Source organism: Lithobates pipiens, unplaced genomic scaffold, assembly GCF_037356315.1.
Source record: "Lithobates pipiens isolate NorthernLeopardFrog02 unplaced genomic scaffold, aLitPip1_a1.2 Scaffold_35, whole genome shotgun sequence".
Taxonomy (NCBI): domain Eukaryota; kingdom Metazoa; phylum Chordata; class Amphibia; order Anura; family Ranidae; genus Lithobates; species Lithobates pipiens.
In genome coordinates, this window is record NW_027507811.1 from 10,711,048 (window position 1) to 10,737,952 (window position 26,905).

At 45.4% G+C, this 26,905-nt stretch overlaps 3 protein-coding genes across 3 annotated transcripts in view; all 3 read right to left on the reverse strand.

Annotated features, from left to right (window-relative positions):
• Positions 1 to 26,905, reverse strand: part of LOC143955483 (uncharacterized) — a 39,242-nt gene that overhangs the window by 2,768 nt on the left and 9,569 nt on the right. Inside the window, 3 exon segments of the mRNA XM_077465522.1 lie at positions 756 to 900; positions 990 to 1,103; positions 12,773 to 14,803. Of these exon segments, the coding sequence (XP_077321648.1) occupies positions 756 to 900; positions 990 to 1,103; positions 12,773 to 14,803 (2,290 nt within the window).
• LOC143956031 (gastrula zinc finger protein XlCGF66.1-like) lies at positions 3,285 to 8,677 on the reverse strand. The gene is made up of 2 exons (XM_077466163.1): positions 6,505 to 8,677; positions 3,285 to 3,608 (listed from the first exon to the last, which is right to left on the reverse strand). The coding sequence occupies exons 1-2, from the start codon at positions 6,619 to 6,621 to the stop codon at positions 3,309 to 3,311; spliced, it is 417 nt and encodes a 138-aa protein (XP_077322289.1). The 5' UTR covers positions 6,622 to 8,677; the 3' UTR covers positions 3,285 to 3,308.
• On the reverse strand, positions 14,794 to 21,211 carry LOC143956065 (uncharacterized). The gene is made up of 3 exons (XM_077466192.1): positions 21,163 to 21,211; positions 16,332 to 16,584; positions 14,794 to 16,215 (listed from the first exon to the last, which is right to left on the reverse strand). The coding sequence occupies exons 2-3, from the start codon at positions 16,468 to 16,470 to the stop codon at positions 16,052 to 16,054; spliced, it is 303 nt and encodes a 100-aa protein (XP_077322318.1). The 5' UTR covers positions 16,471 to 16,584; positions 21,163 to 21,211; the 3' UTR covers positions 14,794 to 16,051.

The following is a 26,905-nucleotide window of genomic DNA, read 5'->3' on the forward strand; positions in this document are numbered from 1 at the left end:
CCACATCAGGCAGCTTTGTCTCTGAGGATCTTACAATTCCCCCCTCAAGGTAACTAGTAAATGGGTCCTCTGATCTCCTACCAGATCATTTCTTTATTCATGGACCTTAGTCAGAGAGTGAGGAAACAACGAGAACTGTCTTCTATAGGAGTGACAGTGATGAGGGGATTATAGGACGAGTGTCCCCTCCCCCTCTATCACTCATTGCCATCTTCCCAACACAAGAAGTCCTGCACTTCCTTATTTAGTCCATGATTTAGTCATGAATAACAGCGGGGCTGAGCCCCACCAGAGGTCAGAGAGTGAGGATGGGGGGAGAACAACCAAGATGAAGACTGGACTGATCCTGAAGACCCCATCATTGGAGTTATTGACTCCTCCCCCATTATCACTTTCTGTTTAAGGCTCCAAACTTGGAGGATGTTATCACATTATTATCGCCATGTAAAAGTCTGTGCTCCAATCACATCATCCGATATAAAATGTCCAGCTGGTATTAAATGGGAGTAACAAAAGAGAATACATATTATGTTTATATATAGCAGTGGGGGGAGGGGAGAGAGCAGAAGTCAGGACTATGTAATGTACAACATATTGTATAAGATACAACAGATAGGACTATATAGTATCAGAATTATGTAATGTACAATATAGTGTATATAGTGCAGGGGTCAGAAGTATGTAATATAAATTATATAATGTAAGAGTCAGTGAGCAGTATGGGTGGAGGAATGTATTTAGTGTTAATGACCCACCTGTGCTGATCTCTGTAGGAGTGTCCTCCTCTATAAATGTCCCCGTTATTCCATCCTCCTCCATAGACTGCTGATCATCCCTCACATACCTCTCTTCTTCTTCTTCTGATTTCACCTCAACTTTAGAATCTCTCAGGTTTCCACTCTGAATATATAATAAAAATGACATCAATGGTAACAATGCAGATAATGTACAGATCCTAATGATACTATCAGTGATTGTTCCTCATCTACCTGATGATGGTGGGGGATGGTGTGAGCTTCCTGTGTGGAATCCCGGGAATACAGAGGACGGGGACATCTCTCTGGTGGGTTCCCATTACTGGATCCATCTGTAGGAAACACACACACTGACTGAATACATTGTTTCTATGTGTTTATCAGATGATGGGGGATCTAGGTGGAGCCTCCGTACTGCTCTCTCCTTTACAATAAAGTCTCCTCTTACCCTATCATATTTGAAATCTAAAACTCAATCATGGGCCAGACTCCCCCTTGGTGTAATGGGAAGGATAAACTTAATTAAAATGATTCTCCTCCCCAAGTTCCTCTACAAATTCTGGCAGGCTTCTACTCTTATCCCCCTTAAATATTTTAAAACCATAGATACTATTCTTAATTCCTTTGTCTGGGGCTCCGGCAGACATAAGTTGGCCTGGAATACACTTAAGAATCCTACCAATATGGGGGGAGCTGCACTCCCCGACTTCCACGCCTATTACATTGCTGCCCAGCTCTCCCACTTCTTTCACCTACACAAAGCGGACGCTTCCAGGTACCAAGCACTGCTCTGTGGAATGCCTAATAGCTGTGCCCATTCTCCCCTTCAAGTTCTGTTTAGGGGGAGGGAGTCTAACAGGAGAGTGAAGAGGTATGCCCCCTTGCTGGTTCAACATAGACGGATATGGGGCATTGCGCCAAAGATGTTGGGCGCAGACTGGGTGCACTCCCATACACCCATGTGGTACAACTCTCAGTTGAGGGAACTTTCGGGAGCTACCGGGTGCGGGTCTCTGGGCCTCCAGAGGGGTGGTATACCTGTACCAGGTCGTCACCCCGCTGGGGGTACGTAATTTCCAGACGCTGCAGAGAGAGTTTGAGATCCCCCCGCATATGATTTTTTGTTTTGCGCAGTTATCCCACGCCCTTCGGGCTCAATTTGAGGGGGGATTCCCTGATCCCCAAGAACTATCAGTAGTGGGTACTATAGTTGGAGAGGAGCCCACAAAACTAATATCGACACTATATGACTCTCTTAGAAGACGGGCTGTAGCCGGACTTACAGAGGTACCAAGATACAGGTGGGAGGAGGATGTGGGCCCGCTTGGGGGGGGGGGAGGAGTGGGAAGAGATCTTAGATAGGGTTAAGCAAGTTTCCCCTAGGATAACTGACAGACTGACTCAACTGTACATCCTACACAAATCCTATCTTACACCTGCCAGAATTCTCCCTGGAACCGGGGTGTCCACATTGTGGGAGTCTCCCATGCTCCTTTTACCATTTGATGTGGTCTTGTCCGGACGTCCAGGCCTTCTGGCTGCAAGTGGTTCAATTCCTCCATGACCATATGGGCTCCCCCCCTTCAGGTGGACCCTAAAACTTGTTTATTAGGCCTGGAGCTGGAGCGTCCCGGCGGAACCCTCAAGTGCTATTTTCATCCAAGAAACACTGTTCAGTGCTAGGAAGTTAATTGCCCGGTTATGGATGCGGCCAGAAACCCCGACACTCAGGGCTTGGGTAGCTGAGGTTAATTCGACTTTGCCGATGAAGAAGGTCATATATGCACACAGGGGGTGCCCAAACAAATTTAATAAGATCTGGGATCGTTGGCTTAATGACCCAGATACTTGTGGGAATTAGATCTACTGACGTGCTGAGACCTTCATGGGCGCTCTGTGCGATTGATGTGTTTTCATGTGATAATGGTTTTTCTCCTGCTTCTCTATCTACTATGCAGCACAGCTGCAGTACTTACACATGTATAACGACATAGTTTTAATAGATCTGTCCTGTGTTTTTCGATGTAGAGGAGCTGCTCCCAATTGTTATTACTGTTAGCTGCCGAATGTACCAAAAACTGTAAGGCCGCGTACACACGCGGGGACTGTTCGGCCAACTTTGTCCGCTGAACAGTGTTTCGGCGGACAGTCCACTCGTGTGTGGGCTTTCAGCGGACAGTTTCAGCGAACAGTCCGCTGAACAAGGTTTTTCGGAAATTCCAAAAAACTGTCCGCTGAAACTTTGTTTCAGCGAACAGTCCCCTCGTGTGTAGGCTTGTTCGTCAAACTAAGTTCCGCGCATGCTCAGAAAGGATTTACACGCCGAAAGTTATAATGCAGTGTATAGGACGTCGTATTTTTCGTCCCGTCGTACGTGCCGTTCACGTCATCGCGCACGGTTTCAGCAAACTGTTCGTTCGTCGTGTGTGGCCATGTCCGTCCATGCTAATTTTGAGCGGACTGTTTGCCGAAACTGTTTGACGGACAAAGTTGGGCGAACAGTCCCCACGTGTGTACGCGGCCTAACTCTTTTTTTTTTATATACTGTGCCATTTACCAATAAACTCGTTTTTCTTTTAAAAAAAAAAGTCTCCTCTTACCCGGTGATGTGAGGGGCGGCTGATTGTCCATCATGACGTCCTTGTAGAGATCCTTGTGTCCTTCTAAAGACTCCAAGTCCTCCATGGATAATGTCCCAGAATTCCCGGCACCGCTCTCCTCTCCTGTCAGCAGCTCCATCATCTTCTTGGTGACTTCTAGAATCTTCTGCATGTTGTGATTTTCATGTTTTAGGTTGTGAAATAGAGAGATAGTGATGGTCACCTTGTCACCAGACTTTACAGGAGGAAAACTCTGAAAGAACAAGGGTAATATTATGAGATCCTCCCAGAATCCTCCTCACCTCTCCGGCCAGGTCTGTGTTTTATTAATAGAGATAAGAGTGATGTCATGTGACCTCCCAGAATCCTCCTCACCTCTCCGGCCAGGTCTGTGTTTTTTTAATAGAGATAAGAGTGATGTCATGTGACCTCCCAGAATCCTCCTCACCTCTCCGGTCAGGTCTGTGTTTTATTAATAGAGATAAGAGTGATGTCATGTGACCTCCCAGAATCCTCCTCACCTCTCCGGCCAGGTCTGTGTTTTTTTAATAGAGATAAGAGTGATGTCATGTGACCTCCCAGAATCCTCCTCACCTCTCCGGTCAGGTCTGTGATTTATTAATAGAGATAAGAGTGATGTCATGTGACCTCCCAGAATCCTCCTCACCTCTCCGGTCAGGTCTGTGTTTTATTAATAGAGATAAGAGTGATGTCATGTGACCTCCCAGAATCCTCCTCACCTCTCCGGCCAGGTCTGTGTTTTTTTAATAGAGATAAGAGTGATGTCATGTGACCTCCCAGAATCCTCCTCACCTCTCCGGTCAGGTCTGTGTTTTATTAATAGAGATAAGAGTGATGTCATGTGACCTCCCAGAATCCTCCTCACCTCTCCGGTCAGGTCTGTGTTTTATTAATAGAGATAAGAGTGATGTCATGTGACCTCCCAGAATCCTCCTCACCTCTCCGGTCAGGTCTGTGTTTTATTAATAGAGATAAGTGTGATGTCATGTGACCTCCCAGAATCCTCCTCACCTCTCCGGTCAGGTCTGTGTTGTATTAATAGAGATAAGAGTGATGTCATGTGACCTCCCAGAATCCTCCTCACCTCTCCGCCCAGGTCTGTGTTTTATTAATAGAGATAAGAGTGATGTCATGTGACCTCCCAGAATCCTCCTCACCTCTCCGGTCAGGTCTGTGTTTTATTAATAGAGATAAGAGTGATGTCATGTGACCTCCCAGAATCCTCCTCACCTCTCCGGCCAGGTCTGTGTTTTATTAATAGAGATAAGAGTGATGTCATGTGACCTCCCAGAATCCTCCTCACCTCTCCAGCCAGGTCTGTGTTTTATTAATAGAGATAAGAGTGATGTCATGTGACCTCCCAGAATCCTCCTCACCTCTCCGGTCAGGTCTGTGTTTTATTAATAGAGATAAGAGTGATGTCATGTGACCTCCCAGAATCCTCCTCACCTCTCCGGTCAGGTCTGTGTTTTATTAATAGAGATAAGAGTGATGTCATGTGACCTCCCAGAATCCTCCTCACCTCTCCGGTCAGGTCTGTGTTTTATTAATAGAGATAAGAGTGATGTCATGTGACCTCCCAGAATCCTCCTCACCTCTCCGGTCAGGTCTGTGTTTTATTAATAGAGATAAGTGTGATGTCATGTGACCTCCCAGAATCCTCCTCACCTCTCCGGTCAGGTCTGTGTTGTATTAATAGAGATAAGAGTGATGTCATGTGACCTCCCAGAATCCTCCTCACCTCTCCGCCCAGGTCTGTGTTTTATTAATAGAGATAAGAGTGATGTCATGTGACCTCCCAGAATCCTCCTCACCTCTCCGGTCAGGTCTGTGTTTTATTAATAGAGATAAGAGTGATGTCATGTGACCTCCCAGAATCCTCCTCACCTCTCCGGCCAGGTCTGTGTTTTATTAATAGAGATAAGAGTGATGTCATGTGACCTCCCAGAATCCTCCTCACCTCTCCAGCCAGGTCTGTGTTTTATTAATAGAGATAAGAGTGATGTCATGTGACCTCCCAGAATCCTCCTCACCTCTCCGGTCAGGTCTGTGTTGTATTAATAGAGATAAGAGTGATGTCATGTGACCTCCCAGAATCCTCCTCACCTCTCCGCCCAGGTCTGTGTTTTATTAATAGAGATAAGAGTGATGTCATGTGACCTCCCAGAATCCTCCTCACCTCTCCGGTCAGGTCTGTGTTGTATTAATAGAGATAAGAGTGATGTCATGTGACCTCCCAGAATCCTCCTCACCTCTCCGGTCAGGTCTGTGTTGTATTAATAGAGATAAGAGCGATGTCATGTGACCTCCCAGAATCCTTCTCACCTCTCCGGTCAGGTCTGTGTTTTATTAATAGAGATAAGAGTGATGTCATGTGACCTCCCAGAATCCTCCTCACCTCTCCGGTCAGGTCTGTGTTTTATTAATAGAGATAAGAGTGATGTCATGTGACCTCCCAGAATCCTCCTCACCTCTCCGGTCAGGTCTGTGTTTTATTAATAGAGATAAGTGTGATGTCATGTGACCTCCCAGAATCCTCCTCACCTCTCCGGTCAGGTCTGTGTTGTATTAATAGAGATAAGAGTGATGTCATGTGACCTCCCAGAATCCTCCTCACCTCTCCGCCCAGGTCTGTGTTTTATTAATAGAGATAAGAGTGATGTCATGTGACCTCCCAGAATCCTCCTCACCTCTCCGGTCAGGTCTGTGTTTTATTAATAGAGATAAGAGTGATGTCATGTGACCTCCCAGAATCCTCCTCACCTCTCCGGCCAGGTCTGTGTTTTATTAATAGAGATAAGAGTGATGTCATGTGACCTCCCAGAATCCTCCTCACCTCTCCGGTCAGGTCTGTGTTTTATTAATAGAGATAAGAGTGATGTCATGTGACCTCCCAGAATCCTCCTCACCTCTCCGGTCAGGTCTGTGTTTTATTAATAGAGATAAGAGTGATGTCATGTGACCTCCCAAAATCCTCCTCACCTCTCCGGTCAGGTCTGTGTTTTATTAATAGAGATAAGAGTGATGTCATGTGACCTCCCAGAATCCTCCTCACCTCTCCGGTCAGGTCTGTGTTTTATTAATAGAGATAAGAGTGATGTCATGTGACCTCCCAGAATCCTCCTCACCTCTCCGGTCAGCAGGTAGATGATCTCCAGGGTGAAGTTTAGAATTTTTTCAGTCATGAGACTCCGGTCCTCCTTCATCTTCATTTGTGTTGTTATTTGATCTATACGGCTCTCCATGTTGACAGATAACTTTGGTCAAAGAAAATAAGAATTATTTGGATGATGTTGATCACACAATATCAGGATGGGGATTGGGGGGTAATAGGGGGGTTGTTGTACATTTAAGAACTAATAGATCAAACTATAATTTGCTACATTTTCCAGGTTCCTGCACCATTTTGGCCTTCTGCAATTCCCTTCTCTCTGTTGAGTTTGTTTTGTTTCTGAACTGGTTATGTTTAGCTTTAGATCTGCAGGCAAGGAATGATAAATACCATCCTTTTTTTGACTTGCTAATCAGGATAATTGTCAGAATTGTCTCCGAGCTTCAAGGCTCCAATTTCCGGCAGCCTGCTGACTGAAAGGAGTGAAGTCACTGTCACTCTCTGCAGTAAGAGAAGGGAATGGATTGGGTGGCAGGAGGATGGTGCTGGTGGAGTGGAGAGCTGTGGGGGGGAGGGTTCTGCTCTCTTCCCTCCAATCGCATCCCAGTGTGGGTAGGAGAAGGACAGCAGGGAGCAAGAGGTCTACTTTATTGGTTTCAGACATTGTAGAGAGTGGCGGTGGGTTCTGGTCTGAATTCCAGCCCCGGGCACTGCCAGAGCCTGTGTCATGGAACAGTATTGAACTTACCCCACCACCCCATATGCACAGCACTGACCCCTGGCCATCAAGTGAGGCCAGAAAAACGGACCTCCTCTAAGAATGACCACCCACCAAGAGGTGAAGGACTGCCCTTCTTCATTACACTTGGTATCCAGGAACATTTTAATGACCTAGTGAGATGGGAAGAAGGTGAAGGTTGCCTTCATTTTCTAACAGTTCTATAAGGAAATCTGAAAAGTGATTTAAGATGGGAATACCATTATAGACCAGGAGCCCACCCTTCCTACCTTAGAGTCCCCCCCAGAGCCCTACAACCTCCTCTTCTCTCAGAGAGGGCAAAGAGAGATCACATAAACACTTGTAGGTATAACATCTAATGAAGTAATGACAGATACAGATGTAAAAGTATTGTAAAGTGTAACAAGAATACTTAACTATAGTTGCTTCCCCAAGGAGTCCCGCTCGTTTTTATTGCGGCTTGGCACAGATGATCAAAATCAGGGACGTGCATTTAATCAGCCCTGAGACCAGACTGATTATTCCATTTTTTAGCTGTAGTATATACAGGACGATCTGGTAGGATTTGACCAATCGCAACCTGTTTGGGGAGTGGTATCACCTTTTAAGGAGCTATCCCCTCCTGTTCAGTTAACAATGATATTCCTATAGCATTGGGTCATCTAAGGTAACCAGACTTAGATATTGTGAGCCAATAATACTAAAGAAATATGAAATGTCCAAAATGAATGGGCAGGCAAAAACGGAAAACACGCACAAATACACGGGAACACACGCGTTATTTCCTCCCGCCAACACCAACATTTTTCTTCATAGTGGGGAATGTTTTCTTCCTCCTGACCAGCAATGTAAGGGGCTCTATGCTCCATACTCCTGACCCCTGCACTCCATCATTGTGTTGGCTGCATATTGTAATAATTCTTTGTAGGTCATGTATGGTCAGGATGGTCATTGTCTTGTCCATTTATCGTCAGTGTTGTTTGTTTAGAGAAGCCTTTCTCAACCTTTTCAACGCAGAGGAACCCTTGAAATAGTTCTCCGGGTCTCAGGGAACCCCCTGCTAAAAATTAGAAATCTACAACTCATGATACATTAGTGTGATGGTCAGTGGGAAGAATGGTCCTTACACTTGTGGTCATTGGGAACAATTCTTTCCTTACAGATAGCTAAAAAGATCATTGGTGTCGGTGGGAACTTATCCGGGAGGGAGAAATGGCCCAATGCTGAAGGAACCCCTACAACCTCTGGAGGAACCCTGGTTGAGAATCACTGGTTTAGAGGAACATATTATTAGAATTTATCTCCAAAATAAAGTGGGGGAATGTTCTAAACCTGAAGGGGTTAATCTAGGTTTCCACACTATATATGTGTGTATCATCATCTGCTGGAGATAAAAGACGTCACAGTGACTATGGAGGAAGAGGACGGAACATGACGGGGGGGGGGGGGGGGGGGTTACTGGGTGTAAATAGAAAACAATATCTTATTACCTCCCCCTCCTGCCAGGTCCAGCAATGTCTCCTCTCTACTTCCTCCCAACTCACCTCTCACCCGGAACATCCTGTCTGTAACTGACATCACTTCCTGTCTACCATAGAGACTTCCTGTCTGGGTAGAGGTGAGATCACCACCTTGTGGAGGTTGGGGAGAAGCAGCGTCTCGTAGTGTGAACACGGCCTTGTACTGTACTGTAGTGTATATCTTTATAGATGGGGTCATCTCCACTCCCACCAAAGGTGATATAAATATATTACTGCCTAGTCCAGGCTTTCTTAGCCAGGGTTCCTCCAAAGGCTTCTTGTAGGCGGTTCCTTTAGCAATTAATCATTTTGGTCTCTCAGTAACAACCATTTCATGAGGTTGTAAGAATGTCCTTCTCCCACTGACTACTGATATAAGGGGATCCTTCTCTTATTGGTCACCAATGTAAGAGACCAATAAACAAACCATTGATATAAGGGGATCCTTCTCCTATTGGTCACCAATGTAAGAGACCAATAAACAGACCACTCAATGAGACCCGAGTTTGGACCGAACTCATGTTTGGACCGAATTTGGCTTGTTTGGGGGGGTTCGTGAACGGCTGAAATAAATTGGCCGTCCCAACCACCAACGACTGCTAAATGTGGCAGCTTCGCACTCCGAGTTTTCATCAGGTATAGTGGTGACATTGGTGCTCAAACATGGCTATGTGGCCATATTCAGACAATGGTGTAATGATCTATTCCCCAGTTGCTTACGTGGTCATGGATTCAAACACCCTTAATGGTCATCCTTATTAGTGTCCATATAAATGTCAAGGTTCTAATACTCTACTCCCAGCCCGTCCAAAGTTCAGCCAGCGGGCCAATTTTGGCCCGTGTTCCGGTTTAATACGGCCCTCGTGGTAATTTGGATATATATATCTTTTGTGGAAGTGCAAAGCCTCCCCCTTCTTCCTCAACCCCCTTCCCAGTACACAGAGCTTCTCACCCCCCCTCCCCCCACTAAGCATAGAGCTTCACCTCTTTCTACCCTCCAATGCTAAATGCCCCCCCACCCAGTACATAGAGCACCCCTCCAGTATGCAGAGCTCCCCTCTCCTTTCTCTCATGCCAGTACCATTCCTCCCCAAAAAAGTGTTATTTACTGAAAAGGATGTGGGGTGGGGGGGCCTTAAAGTGGAAATTCCTCTTTTGAAATGAGCTTTGCTTTAAGGGGAAAATGGTGTACAAGTGTAGAGCAACCCCTAATGGGTCAACTGAATTTTGGGACCCCCTTTTCCTGCCCAGCCAAAAAACATTTCCAACTTGCATCCAGACACAGAAACCAGTCCTTGTGCTTGTTTTTATATTTTATTGAGGGAATATAACTTGGACAGGGATGAGGGGGTTACAGGATCCCCAAAACTGAATTCAGCAACAATTTGGAGGACAACTTCTCTAGTAAGGATGAGCCGAACGCCAAGACCCCCCCCCCCCCCCCCAGTTCGGTTCGCACCAGAACCTGCGAACAGACCTAAACTTTATGTGAACTTTAGAACCCTGTTAAAGTCTATGGGACTCGAACGTTTAAAATCAAAAGTGCTCATTTTAAAGGCTAATATGCAAGTTACTGTCCTAAAAAGTGTTTGGGGACCCGGGTCCTGCCCCAGGGGACATGGCTCAATGGAAAAAAAAACTTTTAAAAACAGCTGTTTTTTTCAGGAGCAGTGATTTTAATAATGCTTAAAGTGAAACAATAAAAGTGTAATATTCCTTTAAATTTCGTACCTGGGGGGTGTCTATAGTATGCCTGTGAAGGGGCGCATGTTTCCCGTGCCTAGAACTGTCCCTGCACAAAGTGTCATTTCTGCAGGAAAAAAAGTCATTTAAAAGCACTCGCGGCTATAATGAATTGTCGGCTCCCCGTAATACAGAGAACAGTCATTGAAAGTCATTGATAAAAAAAAAAAAGTGTGTGGGGTTCCCCCCCAAATTCAATTACCAGGCCCTTCAGGTCTGGTATGGATTTTAAGGGGAACTCCACGCCAAATTTAACCGGTTCCCGACCAGCGCACGCCGATGTACGTCGGCAGAATGGCACGGGCAGGCAAATGGGCGTACCTGTACGTCCCTTTAAATTTGCCGCCCTGCCATCGCAAACGCACCGCCGGAGGCGCGCTCGCGTGTTGGTCGGGACCCCCGTGAGTCCGGTCGCGGGTCCCGCGGGCTCGATCGCCGCAGGCATACCTGAGATCGTCTCACGGGGAGGCTGAACGAGGAAATGCCCTTGTAAACAGCATTTCCCCGTTCTGCCTAGCAACTAGTGACGCTGATCTCTGCTCCATGTGATTGGAGCAGAGATCAGTGTTCACAAAATTAAAGCCCAGCCCCCAACAGTTAGTAACACACCCCTAGGAACACTTAACCCCTACACTGCCACCCACTGGTTAACCCCTTCACTGCCAGTGTCATTTACACAGGAATCACTGCATTTATATAGCAGGGATTGCTGTATAAATGACAATGGTCCCAAAAATGTGTCAAAAATGTCCGATGTGTCCGCCATAATGTCGTAGTCACAATAAAAATCGCTGATCGCCGCCATTACTAGTAAAAAAAAAAAAATATTAATAAAAATGTCATAAAACTATCCCCTATTTTGTAAACGCTATAACTTTTGCGCAAACCAATCAATACTCGCTTATTGCGGGTTTTTTTTACCAAAAATATGTAGGAGAATACATATCGGCCAAAACTGAGGGAAAAAAATGTTTTTTTATATATTTTTGGGGGATATTTATTATAACAAAAAGTAAAAAATAATGCGTTTTTTTCAAAATTGTCGCTCTATTTTTGTTTATAGCGCAAAAAATAAAAACCGAAGAGGCGATCAAATACCACCAAAAGAAAGCTCTATTTGTGGGAAAAAAAGGACGTCAATTTTGTTTTGGAGCCACGTCGCACGACTGCGCAATTGTCAGTTAAAGCGACGCAGTGCCGAATCGCAAAAATTGGTCTGGTCTTTGACCACCAAAATGGTCCGGGGCTGAAGTGGTTAAAAAAAAAATGGCGTGGAGTTCCCCCCAAAAATCCATACCAGACCCTTTATCCGAGCACGCAACCTGGCAGGCTGCAGGAAAAGAGGGGGAGACGAGAGAGCGCCCCCCCTCCTCCTGAACCTTACCAGGCCACATGCCCTCAACATTGGGAGGATACTTTAAGGGTCTGTGACCCCCTCAAAGCACCATGTCCCCATGTTGATGTGGAGAAGGGCCTCATCCCCGCAACCCTGGCCGGTGGTTGTGGGGGTCTGCGGGCGGGGGACTTATCAGAATCTGGAAGCTCCCTTTCACATGGGGACCCCCAGATCCCGGCCTCCCCTTGTTTGAAATGGTACATTGTGCCCCTACCATTTCATAAAGAAAGTGTAAACAATTGTTAAAAAAAAACACACAGACACCGTTGGGATAAGTGAGGATTTTACTCTTATGCAGAGTCTCTTTTTATTTTTCCGGCACTCCTATGACCACCGTTGAGGAGGACTGATCTTCCCTGTTGGTGAGACGGACCGGATAAAGGCCCTGGCTGGGTATGGAGCCATAGGAGTTTATGAACTTTTGTAGTGAGAGGTCCAGTCGATCTGGTAAGCAAGCCCTTCAGCCATTGGTGGTTAAGTCACAAGATCATTTTAAGGTGTTGGATGGTGTGGAAGACGTATTGAAATCACCAAAATTATTTCACTGGAATTCTTTTATTTGATTTTACGTTTTTGGACTTTTTATTGGATCAAATGTTTTGTATTTAATTAAAATTAGTTGTACAATCCATATTTATATACAATTTTCTTTCCGTATTTTGTCACTAATTTTCTTTGATATGTACTCACTGTGAGCAATTTGCTCTCTTCAATTACCTTATTTTGTATGTATATCAGGGTGTGCTTCTTCCCCCCACATGTCCAGCAACATTCATATACAAGACATTTCCCGCACTCAAGGCACTTATACACCTCGAGGGTTGTGTGGGACCCCCTGATGTACAGGAAGACAGGACTTCAGTGAGGAACATTTCCCTCACTCAGGACAGGAACGTGGCTTCTCACCCGTGTGTGATCTCTGATGATAGGAAAGACTGGACTTAGCCGAAAAACATTTCCCGCACTCAGAACAGGAATACGGCTTCTCACCCATGTGAGATCTCTGATGTGTGTAAAGATTGGACTTCTGTGAAAAACATTTCCCACACTCAGAACAGGAATACGGCTTCTCACCTGTGTGCAATGTCTGATGCATGTAAAGACCGGAGGTTCCTGAAAAACATTTCCCGCACTCAGTACAGGAATACGGCTTCTCCCCTGTGTGAGACCTCTGATGATAGGAAAGACTGGACTTAGCTGAAAAACATTTCCCGCACTCAGAACAGGAATATGGCTTCTCTCCCGTGTGTGATCTCTGATGTGTGTAAAGATTGGACTTCTGTGAAAAACATTTCCCACACTCAGAACAGGAATACGGCTTCTCACCCATGTGAGATCTCTGATGTGTGTCAAGATGCGACTTAACTGAAAAACATTTCCCGCACTCAGGACAGGAATACGGCTTCTCACCCGTGTGCAACATCTGATGTATGTCAAGATGCGACTTAACTGAAAAACATTTCCCGCACTCAGGACAGGAATACGGCTTCTCACCTGTGTGCAATTTCTGATGAGTATAAAGACTGAACTTAGCTGAAAAACATTTCCCGCACTCAGAACATGAATACGGCTTCTCACCTGTGTGAGACTTCTGGTGTATGTAAAGATTTGAATTCTGCGAAAAACATTTCCCACACTCAGGACAGGAATATGGTTTCTCACCCGTGTGGGACCTCTGATGTATGTAAAGATGTGAATTCTGCGAAAAACATTTCCCGCACTCAGGACAGGAATATGGCTTCTCACCTGTGTGAGACCTCTGATGTGTGTCAAGAAGCGACTTAACTGAAAAACATTTCCCACACTCAGAACAAGAATGTGGCTTCTCACCTGTATGAATTTTTTTATGCACATTAAGACCAGACTTAGAATGGAAACGCTTCCCACACTCAGTACAGGAAAACCTCTTATGTGTTGGAAGGACGGCACCGTCCCGCACAGTCTGAGGTTCCTCAGGATAAGAGGAATATGATGGTCCGGCACCATCCCGCACAGTCTGAGGTTCCTCAGGATAAGAGGAATATGATGGTCCGGCACCGTCCCGCACAGTCGGAGGTTCCTCGGGATAAGAGGAATACGATGGTCCGGCACCATCCCGCACAGTCGGAGGTTCCTCGGGATAAGAGGAATACGATGGTCCGGCACCATCCCGCACAGTCTGAGGTTCCTCAGGATAAGAGGAATACGATGGTCCGGCACCGTCCCGCACAGTCTGAGGTTCCTCGGGATAAGAGGAATACGATGGTCCGGCACCGTCCCGCACAGTCGGAGGTTCCTCGGGATAAGAGGAATACGATGGTCCGGCACCGTCCCGCACAGTCTGAGGTTCCTCGGGATAAGAGGAATACGATGGTCCGGCACCGTCCCGCACAGTCTGAGGTTCCTCAGGATAAGAGGAATACGATGGTCCGGCACCGTCCCGCACAGTCTGAGGTTCCTCAGGATAAGAGGAATACGATGGTCCGGCACCGTCCCGCACAGTCTGAGGTTCCTCAGGATAAGAGGAATACGATGGTCCGGCACCGTCCCGCACAGTCTGAGGTTCCTCAGGATAAGAGGAATACGATGGTCCGGCACCGTCCCGCACAGTCTGAGGTTCCTCGGGATAAGAGGAATACGATGGTCCGGCACCGTCCCGCACAGTCTGAGGTTCCTCGGGATAAGAGGAATACGATGGTCCATCTACACTGTGTGGTGCCGGATGGACATTTGAGGTAGTCGGGTTTTCTCCTGGACTATACTGTGTGATGTCCTCATCTTCTACTTTACAGTCTGGAGACAAAGTGAGACAATCCTCTGAGGTTTTCCTCATCTCCCGTCCATCTACTAAAATAGAAATACAAAGATTATTACTAGACATCAGCTGATTGGTTCCCCTAAACCAGGACTCCGCCCACATCAGGCAGCTTTGTCTCTGAGGATCTTACAATTCCCCCCTCAAGGTAACTAGTAAATGGGTCCTCTGATCTCCTACCAGATCATTTCTTTATTCATGGACCTTAGTCAGAGAGGGAGGAAACAACGAGAACTGTCTTCTATAGGAGTGACAGTGATGAGGGGATTATAGGACGAGTGTCCCCTCCCCCTCTATCACTCATTGCCATCTTCCCAACACAAGAAGTCCTGCACTTCCTTATTTAGTCCATGATTTAGTCATGAATAACAGCGGGGCTGAGCCCCACCAGAGGTCAGAGAGTGAGGATGGGGAGAACAACCAAGATGAAGACTGGACTGATCCTGAAGACCCCCATCATTGGGTTATTGACTCCTCCCCCATTATCACTTTCTGTTTAAGGCTCCAAAGTCTGAGGAAGTTATCACATTATTATCAACATGTAAAAGTCTGTCCTCCAATCAGATCATCCGATATAAAATGTCCAGCTGGTAGGAAATGGGTGTAACAAAAGAGAATACATAATATATATATATATATAGTAGAGGGAACAGAGAAGAAGTCAGGACTATGTAATGTACAGCATATTGTAAAAGATACAAAAGATAGGACTATATAGTATCAGAATTATGTAATGTACAACATAGAGTATATAGTGCAGGGGTTAGAAGTATGTAATATAAATTATATAATGTAAGTCAGGACTCATAATATTGGTAATCAGTGGAAGATGAAATGATTACATGAGACAAGTTGCAGAGGTCCCACACCGCTCCTCCCATCTCCTGAGACTGCACTCAGTGACTTGGGTCTGAGACTATACAGACATATCCCTCCACCCGGCACAGCCAGCAAATAACAGAACAAGTAACCCCGGAGAATTGTTCTGTCAGAGATCTTGCTAGACCTGGGCATGGGGCAGAAGACCCAAGACACATACCTCAGGTGCCTACGTTGAGCAACGACTATGTGAAAATCAACATTTTTGGAGCATCAGGAAAGTGACCAGGGGATTACAGGCTGATATCACCCAGCCCCCGCCCTACTCTGGACCAATCAGTGAGCAGTATGGGTGGAGGAATGGATTTAGTGTTAATGACCCACCTGTGCTGATCTCTGTAGGAGTGTCCTCCTCTATAAATGTCCCCGTTATTCCATCCTCCTCCATAGACTGCTGATCATCCCTCACATACCTCTCTTCTTCTTCTTCTGATTTCACCTCAAATTTAGGATCTCTCAGGTTTCCACTCTGAATATATAATAAAAATGACATCAATGGTAACAATGCAGATAATGTACAGATCCTAATGATACTATCAGTGATTGTTCCTCATCTACCTGATGATGGTGGGGGATGGTGTGACCTTCCTGTGTGGAATCCCGGGAATACAGAGGACGGGGACATCTCTCTGGTGGGTTCCCATTACTGGATCCATCTGTAGGAAACACACACACTGACTGAATACATTGTTTCTATGTGTTTATCAGATGATGGGGGATCTAGGTGGAGCCTCCGTACTGCTCTCTCCTTTACAATAAAGTCTCCTCTTACCCGGTGATGTGAGGGGCGGCTGATTGTCCATCATGACGTCCTTGTAGAGATCCTTGTGTCCTTCTAAATACTCCCACTCCTCCATGGATAATGTCCCAGAATTCCCAGCATGGCTCACCTCTCCTGTCATCATCTTCATGATCTACTTTGTGACTTCTAGAATCTTCTCCATGTTGTGTCTCTCGGGTTTTAGGTTGTGAAATAGAGAGATAGTGATGGTCACCTTGTCACCAGACTTTACAGGAGGAAAACTCTGAAAGAACAAGGGTAATATTATGAGATCCTCCCAGAATCCTCCTCACCTCTCCGGTCAGGTCTGTGTTTTATTAATAAAGATAAGAGTGATGTCATGTGACCTCCCAGAATCCTCCTCACCTCTCCGGTCAGGTCTGTGTTTTATTAATAGAGATAAGAGTGATGTCATGTGACCTCCCAGAATCCTCCTCACCTCTCCGGTCAGGTCTGTGTTTTATTAATAGAGATAAGAGTGATGTCATGTGACCTCCCAGAATCCTCCTCACCTCTCCGGTCAGGTATGTGTTTTATTAATAGAGATAAGAGTGATGTCATGTGACCTCCCAGAATCCTCCTCACCTCTCCGGTCAGGTCTGTGTTTTATTAATAGAGATAAGAGTGATGTCATGTGACCTCCCAGAATCCTCCTCACCTCTCCGGTCAGGTCTGTGTTTTATTAATAGAGATAAGAGTGATGTCATGTGACCTCCCAGAATCCTCCTCATCTCTCCGGTCAGGTCTGTGTTTTATTAATAGAGATAAGAGTGATGTCATGTGACCTCCCAGAATCCTCCTCACCTCTCCGGTCAGGTCTGTGTTTTATTAATAGAGATAAGAGTGATGTCATGTGACCTCCCAGAATCCTCCTCACCTCTCCGGTCAGGTATGTGTTTTATTAATAGAGATAAGAGTGATGTCATGTGACCTCCCAGAATCCTCCTCACCTCTCCGGTCAGGTCTGTGTTTTATTAATAGAGATAAGAGTGATGTCATGTGACCTCCCAGAATCCTCCTCACCTCTCCGGTCAGGTCTGTGTTTTATTAATAGAGATAAGAGTGATGTCATGTGACCTCCCAGAATCCTCCTCATCTCTCCGGTCAGGTCTGTGTTTTATTAATAGAGATAAGAGTGATGTCATGTGACCTCCCAGAATCCTCCTCACCTCTCCGGTCAGGTCTGTGTTTTATTAATAGAGATAAGAGTGATGTCATGTGACCTCCCAGAATCCTCCTCACCTCTCCGGTCAGGTCTGTGTAGCATCAAACTATAATTTTCTACATTTTCCAGGTTCCTGGACCATTTTGGCCTTCTGAAATTCCCTTCTCTCTGTTGAGTTTGTTTTGTTTCTGAACTGGTTATGTTTAGCTTTAGATCTGCAGACAATGAATGATAAATACCATCCTTTTTTTGACTTGCTAATCAGGATTATTGTCAGAATTGTCTCCGGGCTTCAAGGCTCCAATTTCCGGCAGCCTGCTGACTGAAAGGAGTGAAGTCACTGTCACTCTCTGCAGTAAGAGAAGGGAATGGATTGGGTGGCAGGAGGATGGTGCTGGTGCAGTGGAGAGCTGTGGGGGGAGGGTTCTGCTCTCTTCCCTCCAATCGCATCCCAGTGTGGGTAGGAGGAGGACAGCAGGGGGCGAGAGGTCTACCTTATTGGTTTCAGAGCATCCAGGACATTGTAGAGAGTGGCGGTGGGTTCTGGTGTTCTGAATTGCAGCCCCGGGCACTGCCAAAGCCTGTTTCATGGAAAGGTATTGAACTTACCCCCACACCATATGCACAGCACTGACCCCTGGCCACCCATCAGGTGAGGCCAGACAAACAGACCTCCTCTAAGAATCACCACCCACCAAGAGGTGAAGGACTGCCCTTCTTCATTACACTAGGTATCCAGGAACATTTTAATTACCTAGTGAGATGGTAAGAAGGTGAAGGTTGCCTTCATTTTCTAACAGTTCTATAAGGAAATCTGAAAAGTGATTTAAGATGGGAATACCATTATAGACCAGGAGCCCACCCTTCCTACCTTAGAGTCCCCCCCAGAGCCCTACAACCTCCTCTTCCCTCAGAGACTTGCTGCCTGCTAATCCTGTCAAGGGCCCCACAATTCTCAGCTACACTGGCCCCCCCCCCTCTTCAACTCCAGTACCCCTTAAGGGGCCCCTAGAATTAGAGGTCGACCGATATATCGGCCGATATTTGCCGTTTTTTAAATAATCGGCATCGGCCGATTGTGCTGATAAAAAGCCGATTTAGAACTACAGCGGGACTTTGAAATGACTTCTGTAATAGAAGTCAGTGTAAGTTGACTGAGTCGTCATAGCAACACTTTCCTCCTCTCTGGGCTGCCAAGAAAAGAACAGAAAGATCCAATGTTTACACTTCTGAATGAATGAAGTCATCTCAGTGTGTAGAAGTTCTCAGTTTAACCATTTAAAGACTAAATCTTTTCTGACACTTGTTGCTTACAAGTAAAAATCCTGTATTTTCTGCCAGAAAATCACTTAGACCCCCCAAAAATTATATATATTTTTTTAGCAGAGATCCTAGGGAATAAAATAGCGGTTGTTGCAATATTTTATGTCACACGGCATTTGCACAGAGGTCTTTCAAATGCATTTTTTTGGGAAAAAAATACACCATTTAAAAAATAAAAATAAAATAAAAACAGTAAAGTTAGCCCATTTTTTTTTTTTTCGTCCAAAAGTTTTGACTACCTGTTTTTATTTAATATATAGTTTTTTTTTTTTATCTAAATCATACATACAAGTAAACTGATTGGAGGTTTGTTTTGTTTAATAAATGTTTAAATGTAAGAAATTTTCTGTATCACTTATGAAGGCCGCTTTCACACTGGAGCGGGCAGACGTTGATGGTAAAACGCAAGTTTTAGCGGCTCTTTACCATCATTTTAGCGGTGCTATTTGGCTGCTAGTGGGGCACATCTAACCCAGCTAGCGGCCAAGGAAGAGGTTAAATGCGCCCGTGAAGCACTGCTGCCAAATCGCATTGCATGCGCTTCGGCAGTGGTGTCCATTCATATCAATGGGCAGGAGTGGTGGAGTGGTGCCCATTCGGCAGTGGTGTCCATTCATATCAATGGGCAGGAGTGGTGGAGTGGTGCCCATTCGGCAGTGGTGCCCATTCATATCAATGGGCAGGAGTGGTGGAGGAGCGGTATACACCATTTCAAACGTGCTGCTTGCAGGACTTTTTTTTTTTTTTTTAAGATCCTGCCAGCGCATCGCCTCAGTGTGAAAGCACTCTGTCTTTCACACAGACTGCAGGGGAGTCATTTTGCAGGCACTTTACAGGCGCTATTTTGTGCCCAAAAGCGCCTGAAAAAACGCCCCAGTGGGAAAGGTGTGTTAGATCAAGGGGGATTAAAAAAAAATAATAATAAAAAAGGAATTAAAAAAAAAAAATAAAAAAAAAATCGGCCTAACATATCGGCCCAAAAAAATCGGCATCATATATCGGCTATCGGCCGCCATGATTTCTAAATATCGGCATCGGCCAGAGAAAAAACCCATATCGGTCGACCTCTACCTAGAATCCATCCGCTATGCGTTATCTTCACAGTCTCTCAGCTCTTCTACTTCCGCCAGAGACCCTTCATTCCTCGTGCCATTCACACACCATTGCGAGAATGTGCGGGTGCCAATAAATTGTTAATGGCACCCCAACACACATCTCACAAACACATGTGGTGTGGGAGAAGTGCATGGAATGCGTCTTTCCTGCACCGTGGTTTGGTGTGATCGGGCCTGGAAGGTTCTGAGGTTTGGGATGGCATGTTTTCAGAAGTACTGCATGCTTTACTTTTTGCTTATTTCCATATATTTGGAAGCCCGTTGAAATGTGTTTTATCATGGTTACATGATAGTTCATGATTTATGGGTTTTAGTTGAAACATGCAAAGAGAGATCACATAAACACTTGTAGGTATACCATCTAATGAAGTAATGACAGATACAGACAACAGATGTAAAAATATTGTAAAATGTAACAAGAATACTTAACTACAGATGTTTCCCCAAGGAGTCCCGCTCGTTTCTATTGCGGCTTGGCACAGATGATCAAAATCAGGGACGTGCATTTAATCAGCCCTGAGACCAGACTGATTATTCCACGTTTTAGCTGTAGTATATACAGGACGATCCGGTAGGATTTGACCAATCGCAAACTGTTTGGGGAGTGGTATCACCTTATAAGGAGCTATCCCCTCCTGTACAGTTCACAATGATATTCCTATAGCATTGGGTCATCTAAGGCACCCGGAATTAGATATTGTGAGCCAATAATACTAAAGAACTACGAAACGTCCACATCAAAATGAATGGGCAGGCAAAAACGGAACACGCACAAATACACGGGAACACACGCGTTTTTCCTCCCTCCAACACCAATAATCGGACATTTTTTCTTCCTACCAGCCAGCAATGTAAGGGGCTCTATGCTCCATACTCCTGACCCCGGCACTCCATCATTGTGTTGGCTGCATATTGTAATGATTGCCCTTTGTAGGCCATGTATGGTCAGGATGGTCATTGTCTTGTCCATTTATTGTCAGTGCTGTTTGCTTAGAGGAACATATTACTAGAATTTTTCTCCAAAATGTAGGAAATGTTCCAACCCTATAAGTGGGGAAATGTTCTGCCCCTGAAGGGGTTAATCTAGGTTTCCACACTATATATGTGTGTATCATCATCTGATAAAAGATAAAAGACGTCACAGTGACTATGGAGGAAGAGGACGGACATGACGGGGGGGGGGGTTACTGGGTGTAAATAGAAAATAAGATTTTAATACCGCGTCTGCTGCCAGGTTCAACAATGACTCCTCTCTACTTCCTCCCGACTCTCACCCAGAACGTCCTGTCTGTGCCTGACATCACTTCCTGTCTTCCATAGAGACTTCCTGTCTGGGTAGACATGAGATCACCACCTGGTGGAGGTCAGAGGAAATGCAGCGTCTCGTAGTGTCAACACGGCCTTGTACTGTACTGTAGTGTATATCCTTATAGATGGGGTCATCTCCACTCCCACCAAGGGGGATATAAATATATTACTGCCTAGTCCAGGCTTTCTTAGCCAGGGTTCCTCCAAAGGCTTCTTCTAGGGGGTTCCATGAGTAATGAATAATTTTGGTCTCTCAGTAGTAACAACCATTTCACGACAATGTAAGAATGTCCTTCTCCCACTGACTACTGATATAAGGGGATCCTTCTCCTATTGGTCACCAATGTAAGAGACCAATAAACAGACCACTTGCAATGAGACCAGGGTTTGGACTGAACTCATGTTTGGACAGAATTGGGCTTGTTTGGGGGGTTCGGTGAACGGCTGAAATAAATTGGCCGTTCCAACCACCAACCGACTGCTAAATGTGGCAGCTTTGCTCTCAGTTTCCCAGAGTTTTCATGAGATATAGTGGTGACATTGGTGCTCAAACACGGCTATGTGGTCATATTCAGGCAATGGTGTAATGATCTATTCCCCAGTTGCTAACGTGGTCATGGATTCCCAGCCATATAAGTGAATGGGCTGGGTGATGTCAATGGTTAGTAAGGATGCAGTGGGTAGAAGCAGCGGCTGCTTCCTTAGCAACCATTGACAATCAGAAGCTGTCATGTTCAAACATCCTAAGCGGTCATCCTTATTAGTGTCCATGTAAATGTCAAGGTTCTAATACTCTACTCCAGGCATGTCCAAAGTTCAGCCCGCGGGCCAATTGCGGCCCGTGTTCCTGTTTAATAAGACCCCCTTGGTAATTTGGATATATATATCTTTTGTGGCCCCCAGGGCCACAAAAGATATATATCTTATTTTTCGTCACTGCCTCGGAGGGGACAAGGAGAGGGGCGAGAGGAGTGCCGTCAGATTACATGCAGGAGAATCTCCTGTTTAAGTCCCCTCTCCTGGTCTGTCATTGGATGACTGTCTATCATAGGAGGAGGGACTTCCTATTACAGACACCGATCGAGTAAACAGGATATTCTCCTGTATGTAATCTGTCGGTGCTTGTCCCGCCCCCTTCTTGTTTCCTCCAAGGCTGCAGATGGGCATGCATCAGGCTGCACTGATGACAATAGTAAGGCTGCATTCATGGCAATGGTAAGACTGCATTCATGGAAATAGTAAGGCTGCATTCACGGCAATGGTGAGGCTGCATTGATTGCAATGGTAAGGCTGCATTCATGCCAATGGTGAGGCTGCATTCATGGCAATGGTGAGGCTGCATTCATGGTAATAATAAGGCTGCATTCATGGCAAGGGTTAAGGCTGCATTCTTGGAAATGGTGAGGCTGCATTCATGGCAATGTTGAGGCTGCACTCATGGAAATTGTGAGGCTGCATTCATGGCAATTAGGGATGAGCTTCGTGTTCCGGTCAAACATGAGTTTGACACGAACATTGGCTGGTCGCCCGTTCGTCGAAAAAAACGAACATTATGGGCCGTTCACACCAAATTCAATTGGTGCGTAACGGCCTATAATGCACTGCTGGAGTGCAGTGCATTGCTGTCTGATGATTAGCCAAGCATGCACTATGATCGGCATGCTTTGGTCAATCACATCACCATCAGTAAAGAGAACCATAATTGACCACAGGCAGGTTGCTTTGGCCAATTATAGCTTAGGGGGTTAAGTCCACACCCACACTATATAAGGCCACCTGCACGTCGACCCTGTGTAGTGTGTTGCTGGCATTGACCGAGAGAGTGTCATTTCATTTAGATTGAGCAGGCAGGCGATTCAGTTAGCTGCAGTGTATTTATTATATATAAATACATCCAGGATTGTATATATATATATATATATATATATGTGTGTGTGTGTGTGTAGCACTGACCCTCGAAGGAGCTGCTGATATTTGATTGTGCCTGCACTCTGCTAGTATACCCCCAATGACTTGGGTCAATCCCCTTGACCCAGCTGTAGTGCAGTGTTGGTGTGAAGCTAACAGTAGAGGATAACCTCACAATATACAATATAACAATAATATACCTTTGTTATTACCTGGGTATCCGATGCTCCACCTGCTGGAAAAGGAACAACGCTTCACACCAATTGTACTTAACCAGAAATGTGTTTTTACTGGAACTGGTATAAAACAGTAATTACAGTATTAGCACCGTCACATAAATGTAATGCAACAGCACAATGGGTATTCACAACAATCTATACATATGAAGTTATCTCGGATGACACCTTAGAATGTAGCTCCAAGTGGGACTAGCACTCAGAGTGACAACGCTTTAACTCTGGGCACCTTCCCACTTCCAGCACACCTAGGTAACCACAGGACGTTATCAATACAGTACAACACAATCACTAAGGAGCTCCCCCTACTTTATGACGCAGTCCCTCTTAATATTAATAGAATGCAAGGCCTTGCAGTAAGAGATGCAGTCTTTAATCTTCTTTCTTCTGCTAGCTATTTGTGTTGTGAAAATTGTAATCCAAACAGTTAATCAAACAAGGGTTATTGTAGAGTGATTGCCTTTGGTGCAATTGGTTCTGAACTGCACAATGTCAGTAATCAATGGAGTGTAGGCTTGAGGCCTGCTTAAACCCAGTTCTTTAGATAAGATCTCCTCTGTGGGACTACAGGTCCCAGCGACACTGTGCTTTGGGACTAAGTGTGAAAACATGCGTTAATAACTATGGGTGACAGCCCTCTCACCCAATCCAGGCTGTCCACTCTGATTGTCACCTCGCATTCATGGTATCAAGGAGAGGAATCGTTACTGGCTGGCAACCCTTCTTGATCCACGTTACAAAGGTAAGGTTGCAGAACTTATCCAGCCTTCCCAGAAGGAGCAGAGGATGAAACATCTTTGGGAGGCCTTGCAGAAAGGTTTGTGCAATTTCCAGAGCATGGAAGGCTACAATTTCCTGGTCCTCCTGGACAACGTGTTGCCGAGGCTTCGGTCAGTCACAGAAGGAGCGGTGGAGAAGGTGGCCGTCTGACTGATGCGTTCAGACAATCTTTAGTCCGCAGCCTCAAGGTCTGATCAGTTCCAGCAACCATTGCCAGCATCTGATTTACATGGTGCAGGAATACTTAGGGGCAAGATCAGATTTGGAGACCTTTCCAACCGAAAATCCACTGGGTTACTGGGTTTTGAGGATGGATCACTGGCCAGAGATTGCACAATATGCAATTGAGCTACTGGCCTGTCCTGCATCCAGCGTTCTTTCTGAACGCACATTCAGTGCTGCTGAAAGCTTTGTAACTGATCACAGAGTGTGCCTGTCCACAGACTCAGTTGATCGGCTCACCTTTATAAAAATGAATCAATGAGTCTTGGATCACCAGCTACCAAGCACCTGATGCTGATGTAAACGATTCATTTTTGTATGAATGTGAGATCCCTTGAAGCCTGCCTATGCTGAGTGACTATCCTATTCCTCCTCAATGTTCATGTGGATAGCTTCTAAGAATATTTTTGTTTCAGGGCACCACCACCAGTGCCTAAGGCCCAATATTTCTGCCTCTGTTTAACAGGGTCGTGAAATTAAATTTTTTTATCTAATATTTAACAGCAGGGCCCGTTCCTGCGCCCACCAAGAGTAACTGTGAGGGCTTACAGTGTTGTGACTCCAGCACCACAAAAAGCCCAATTTTTTCTGCCCCTGTTTAACAGTGGCATGTATTTATAAAACTTGATATAATATTTCACAGCAGGGCCTGTTCCTGTGCCCACCAAGAGTAACTGTGAGGGCGTACAGGGTTCTGGTACCACCAAAACCTAAGGCCCAATTTTCTGCAGAGTATATAGGGCAGGCCGTATAGTATATACAGGCGGTCCCCTACTTTCAAACATTTGACTTACAAAAGACTCCTACTTACAAACGGAGGGAGACAACAGGAAGTGAGAGGAAATCTACCCCTAGAAAGGGAAATTCTCTCCTGTAAGAGTTAATATGGGAAAAAAGGTGTCTCCACTGATGATTTATCACCAATCCTCGTTTCCCTAATAACCCAAATTTTTCAAAATCCAAATTGCCATTAGGACAGAAAGTGAGGTGAAATCTTCTGAACAGGGGCACAGACAGCAAAACAAATGTTACAGGGGTGATAACCCTTCCCTATGTTATCCAAAAAGCTTAAAAATAGATTTTTTGGCTGGAGCTACACTTAAAAAATGTACCTGTTCCAAATTACAAACAGATTATTCTTAAGAACTAACCTACAGTTCCTGTCTTGTTTAGACCGCCTGTATACTGCTGCTCAGAGTATATATGGCCTGTGGGCCCCACACCTTTTCTTTTTTAAATTTGGGTGCGGGGTTCCCCTTAATATCCATACAAGACCCAAAGGGCCTGGTACTGGGCTGGGGAGGGCACGCAGTTTTTCTCAATAATTTTCATCCATATTGCCGGGACCCGACATTACATTACAGCCGCAAGCAGTTTTGGTTGACTTTTATTCCTTTATAAATGTCATTTTATGCAGGGACTTTTCTAAGCACGGGAAACACGCACCACTTTACAGGCATACTATAGACACCCCCCAGGTACGATATTTAAAGGAATATTTCACATTTATTTTTTAATAACTGCTCCCAAAAAAACTGCCATTTTAAAAAAACGTATTTTTGCATTGATACATGTCCCCTGGGGCAGGACCCGGGTCCCGAAACACTTTTTAGGACAATAACTTGCATATAAGCCTTTATTATTCGCACTTTTGATTTTTCAGGTTCAGATCCCATAGACTTTAATGGTGTTCGAATGTTCGCGCAAACTTTCGGTCCTTTCGCATGTTCTGCAGCGAATCAACCGGGGGGGGGGGGGGGGGGTGTTTGGCTTATCCCTAATATCAATGGTGAGGCTTCGCTTTAGACCGAATTTTAATGGTTTAAATAATTCAGGCAAAATGGTCGGTCCTCAGGCATGTTCACTTCATCAAATCTGGTCCTCTTTGAAAAAAAGTTTGCGCACCCCTGCTCTACTCCAACCTTTTTTCAACTGGGGTGCCACAGTACCCTGGGGTGCGGCCTGAGGCCCTCAGTGGCACTGCAGAATCCTGGTTGAGAGACGCACTCCAGTCGAGCTCTCACTCCTCCGCCGAACATCGGTATATCGAGAGCTTGGCCAGGGCAATTTTGTGTACACTCGCCGCCACTTTATTAGGTACACCTGTTCAATTGCTTGGTAACACAAATTGCTAATCAGCCAATCACATGGCAGCAACTCAATGCATTTAGGCATCTAGATGAGGTGAAGACAACTTGCTGAAATTTCAAACTGAACATCAGAATAGGGAAGAAAAGGGATTTACGTGAGTTTGAACGTGGCATGGTTGTTGGTGTCAGACAGGCTGGTGTGAGTATTTCTGGGATTTTCACACACAATTAGGGATGAGCCGAACACCCCCCGGTTCGGTTCGCACCAGAACTTGCGAACGACCCCCGCGTTCGGTACGAACGTTAGAACCCCATTGAAGTCTATGGGACTCGAACGTTCGAATTGGAAAGTGCTTATTTTAACAGCTAATATGCAAGATAGTGTCCTAAAAAGGGTTTGGGGACCTGCCTCCTGCCC

Excerpts from the sequence above, each read along its gene's own strand:
- LOC143956031 (XM_077466163.1), bottom strand. The coding sequence starts at position 6,621 with ATGGAGAGCCGTATAGATCAAATAACAACACAAATGAAGATGAAGGAG. Across the intron at positions 3,609-6,504 it reads TCTACCTGCTGACCGGAGAG|AGTTTTCCTCCTGTAAAGTC; the intron begins GTGAGGAGGATT and ends TTGTTCTTTCAG.
- LOC143956065 (XM_077466192.1), bottom strand. The coding sequence starts at position 16,470 with ATGAAGATGATGACAGGAGAGGTGAGCCATGCTGGGAATTCTGGGACA. Across the intron at positions 16,216-16,331 it reads GCCGCCCCTCACATCACCGG|ATGGATCCAGTAATGGGAAC; the intron begins GTAAGAGGAGAC and ends TGTTTCCTACAG.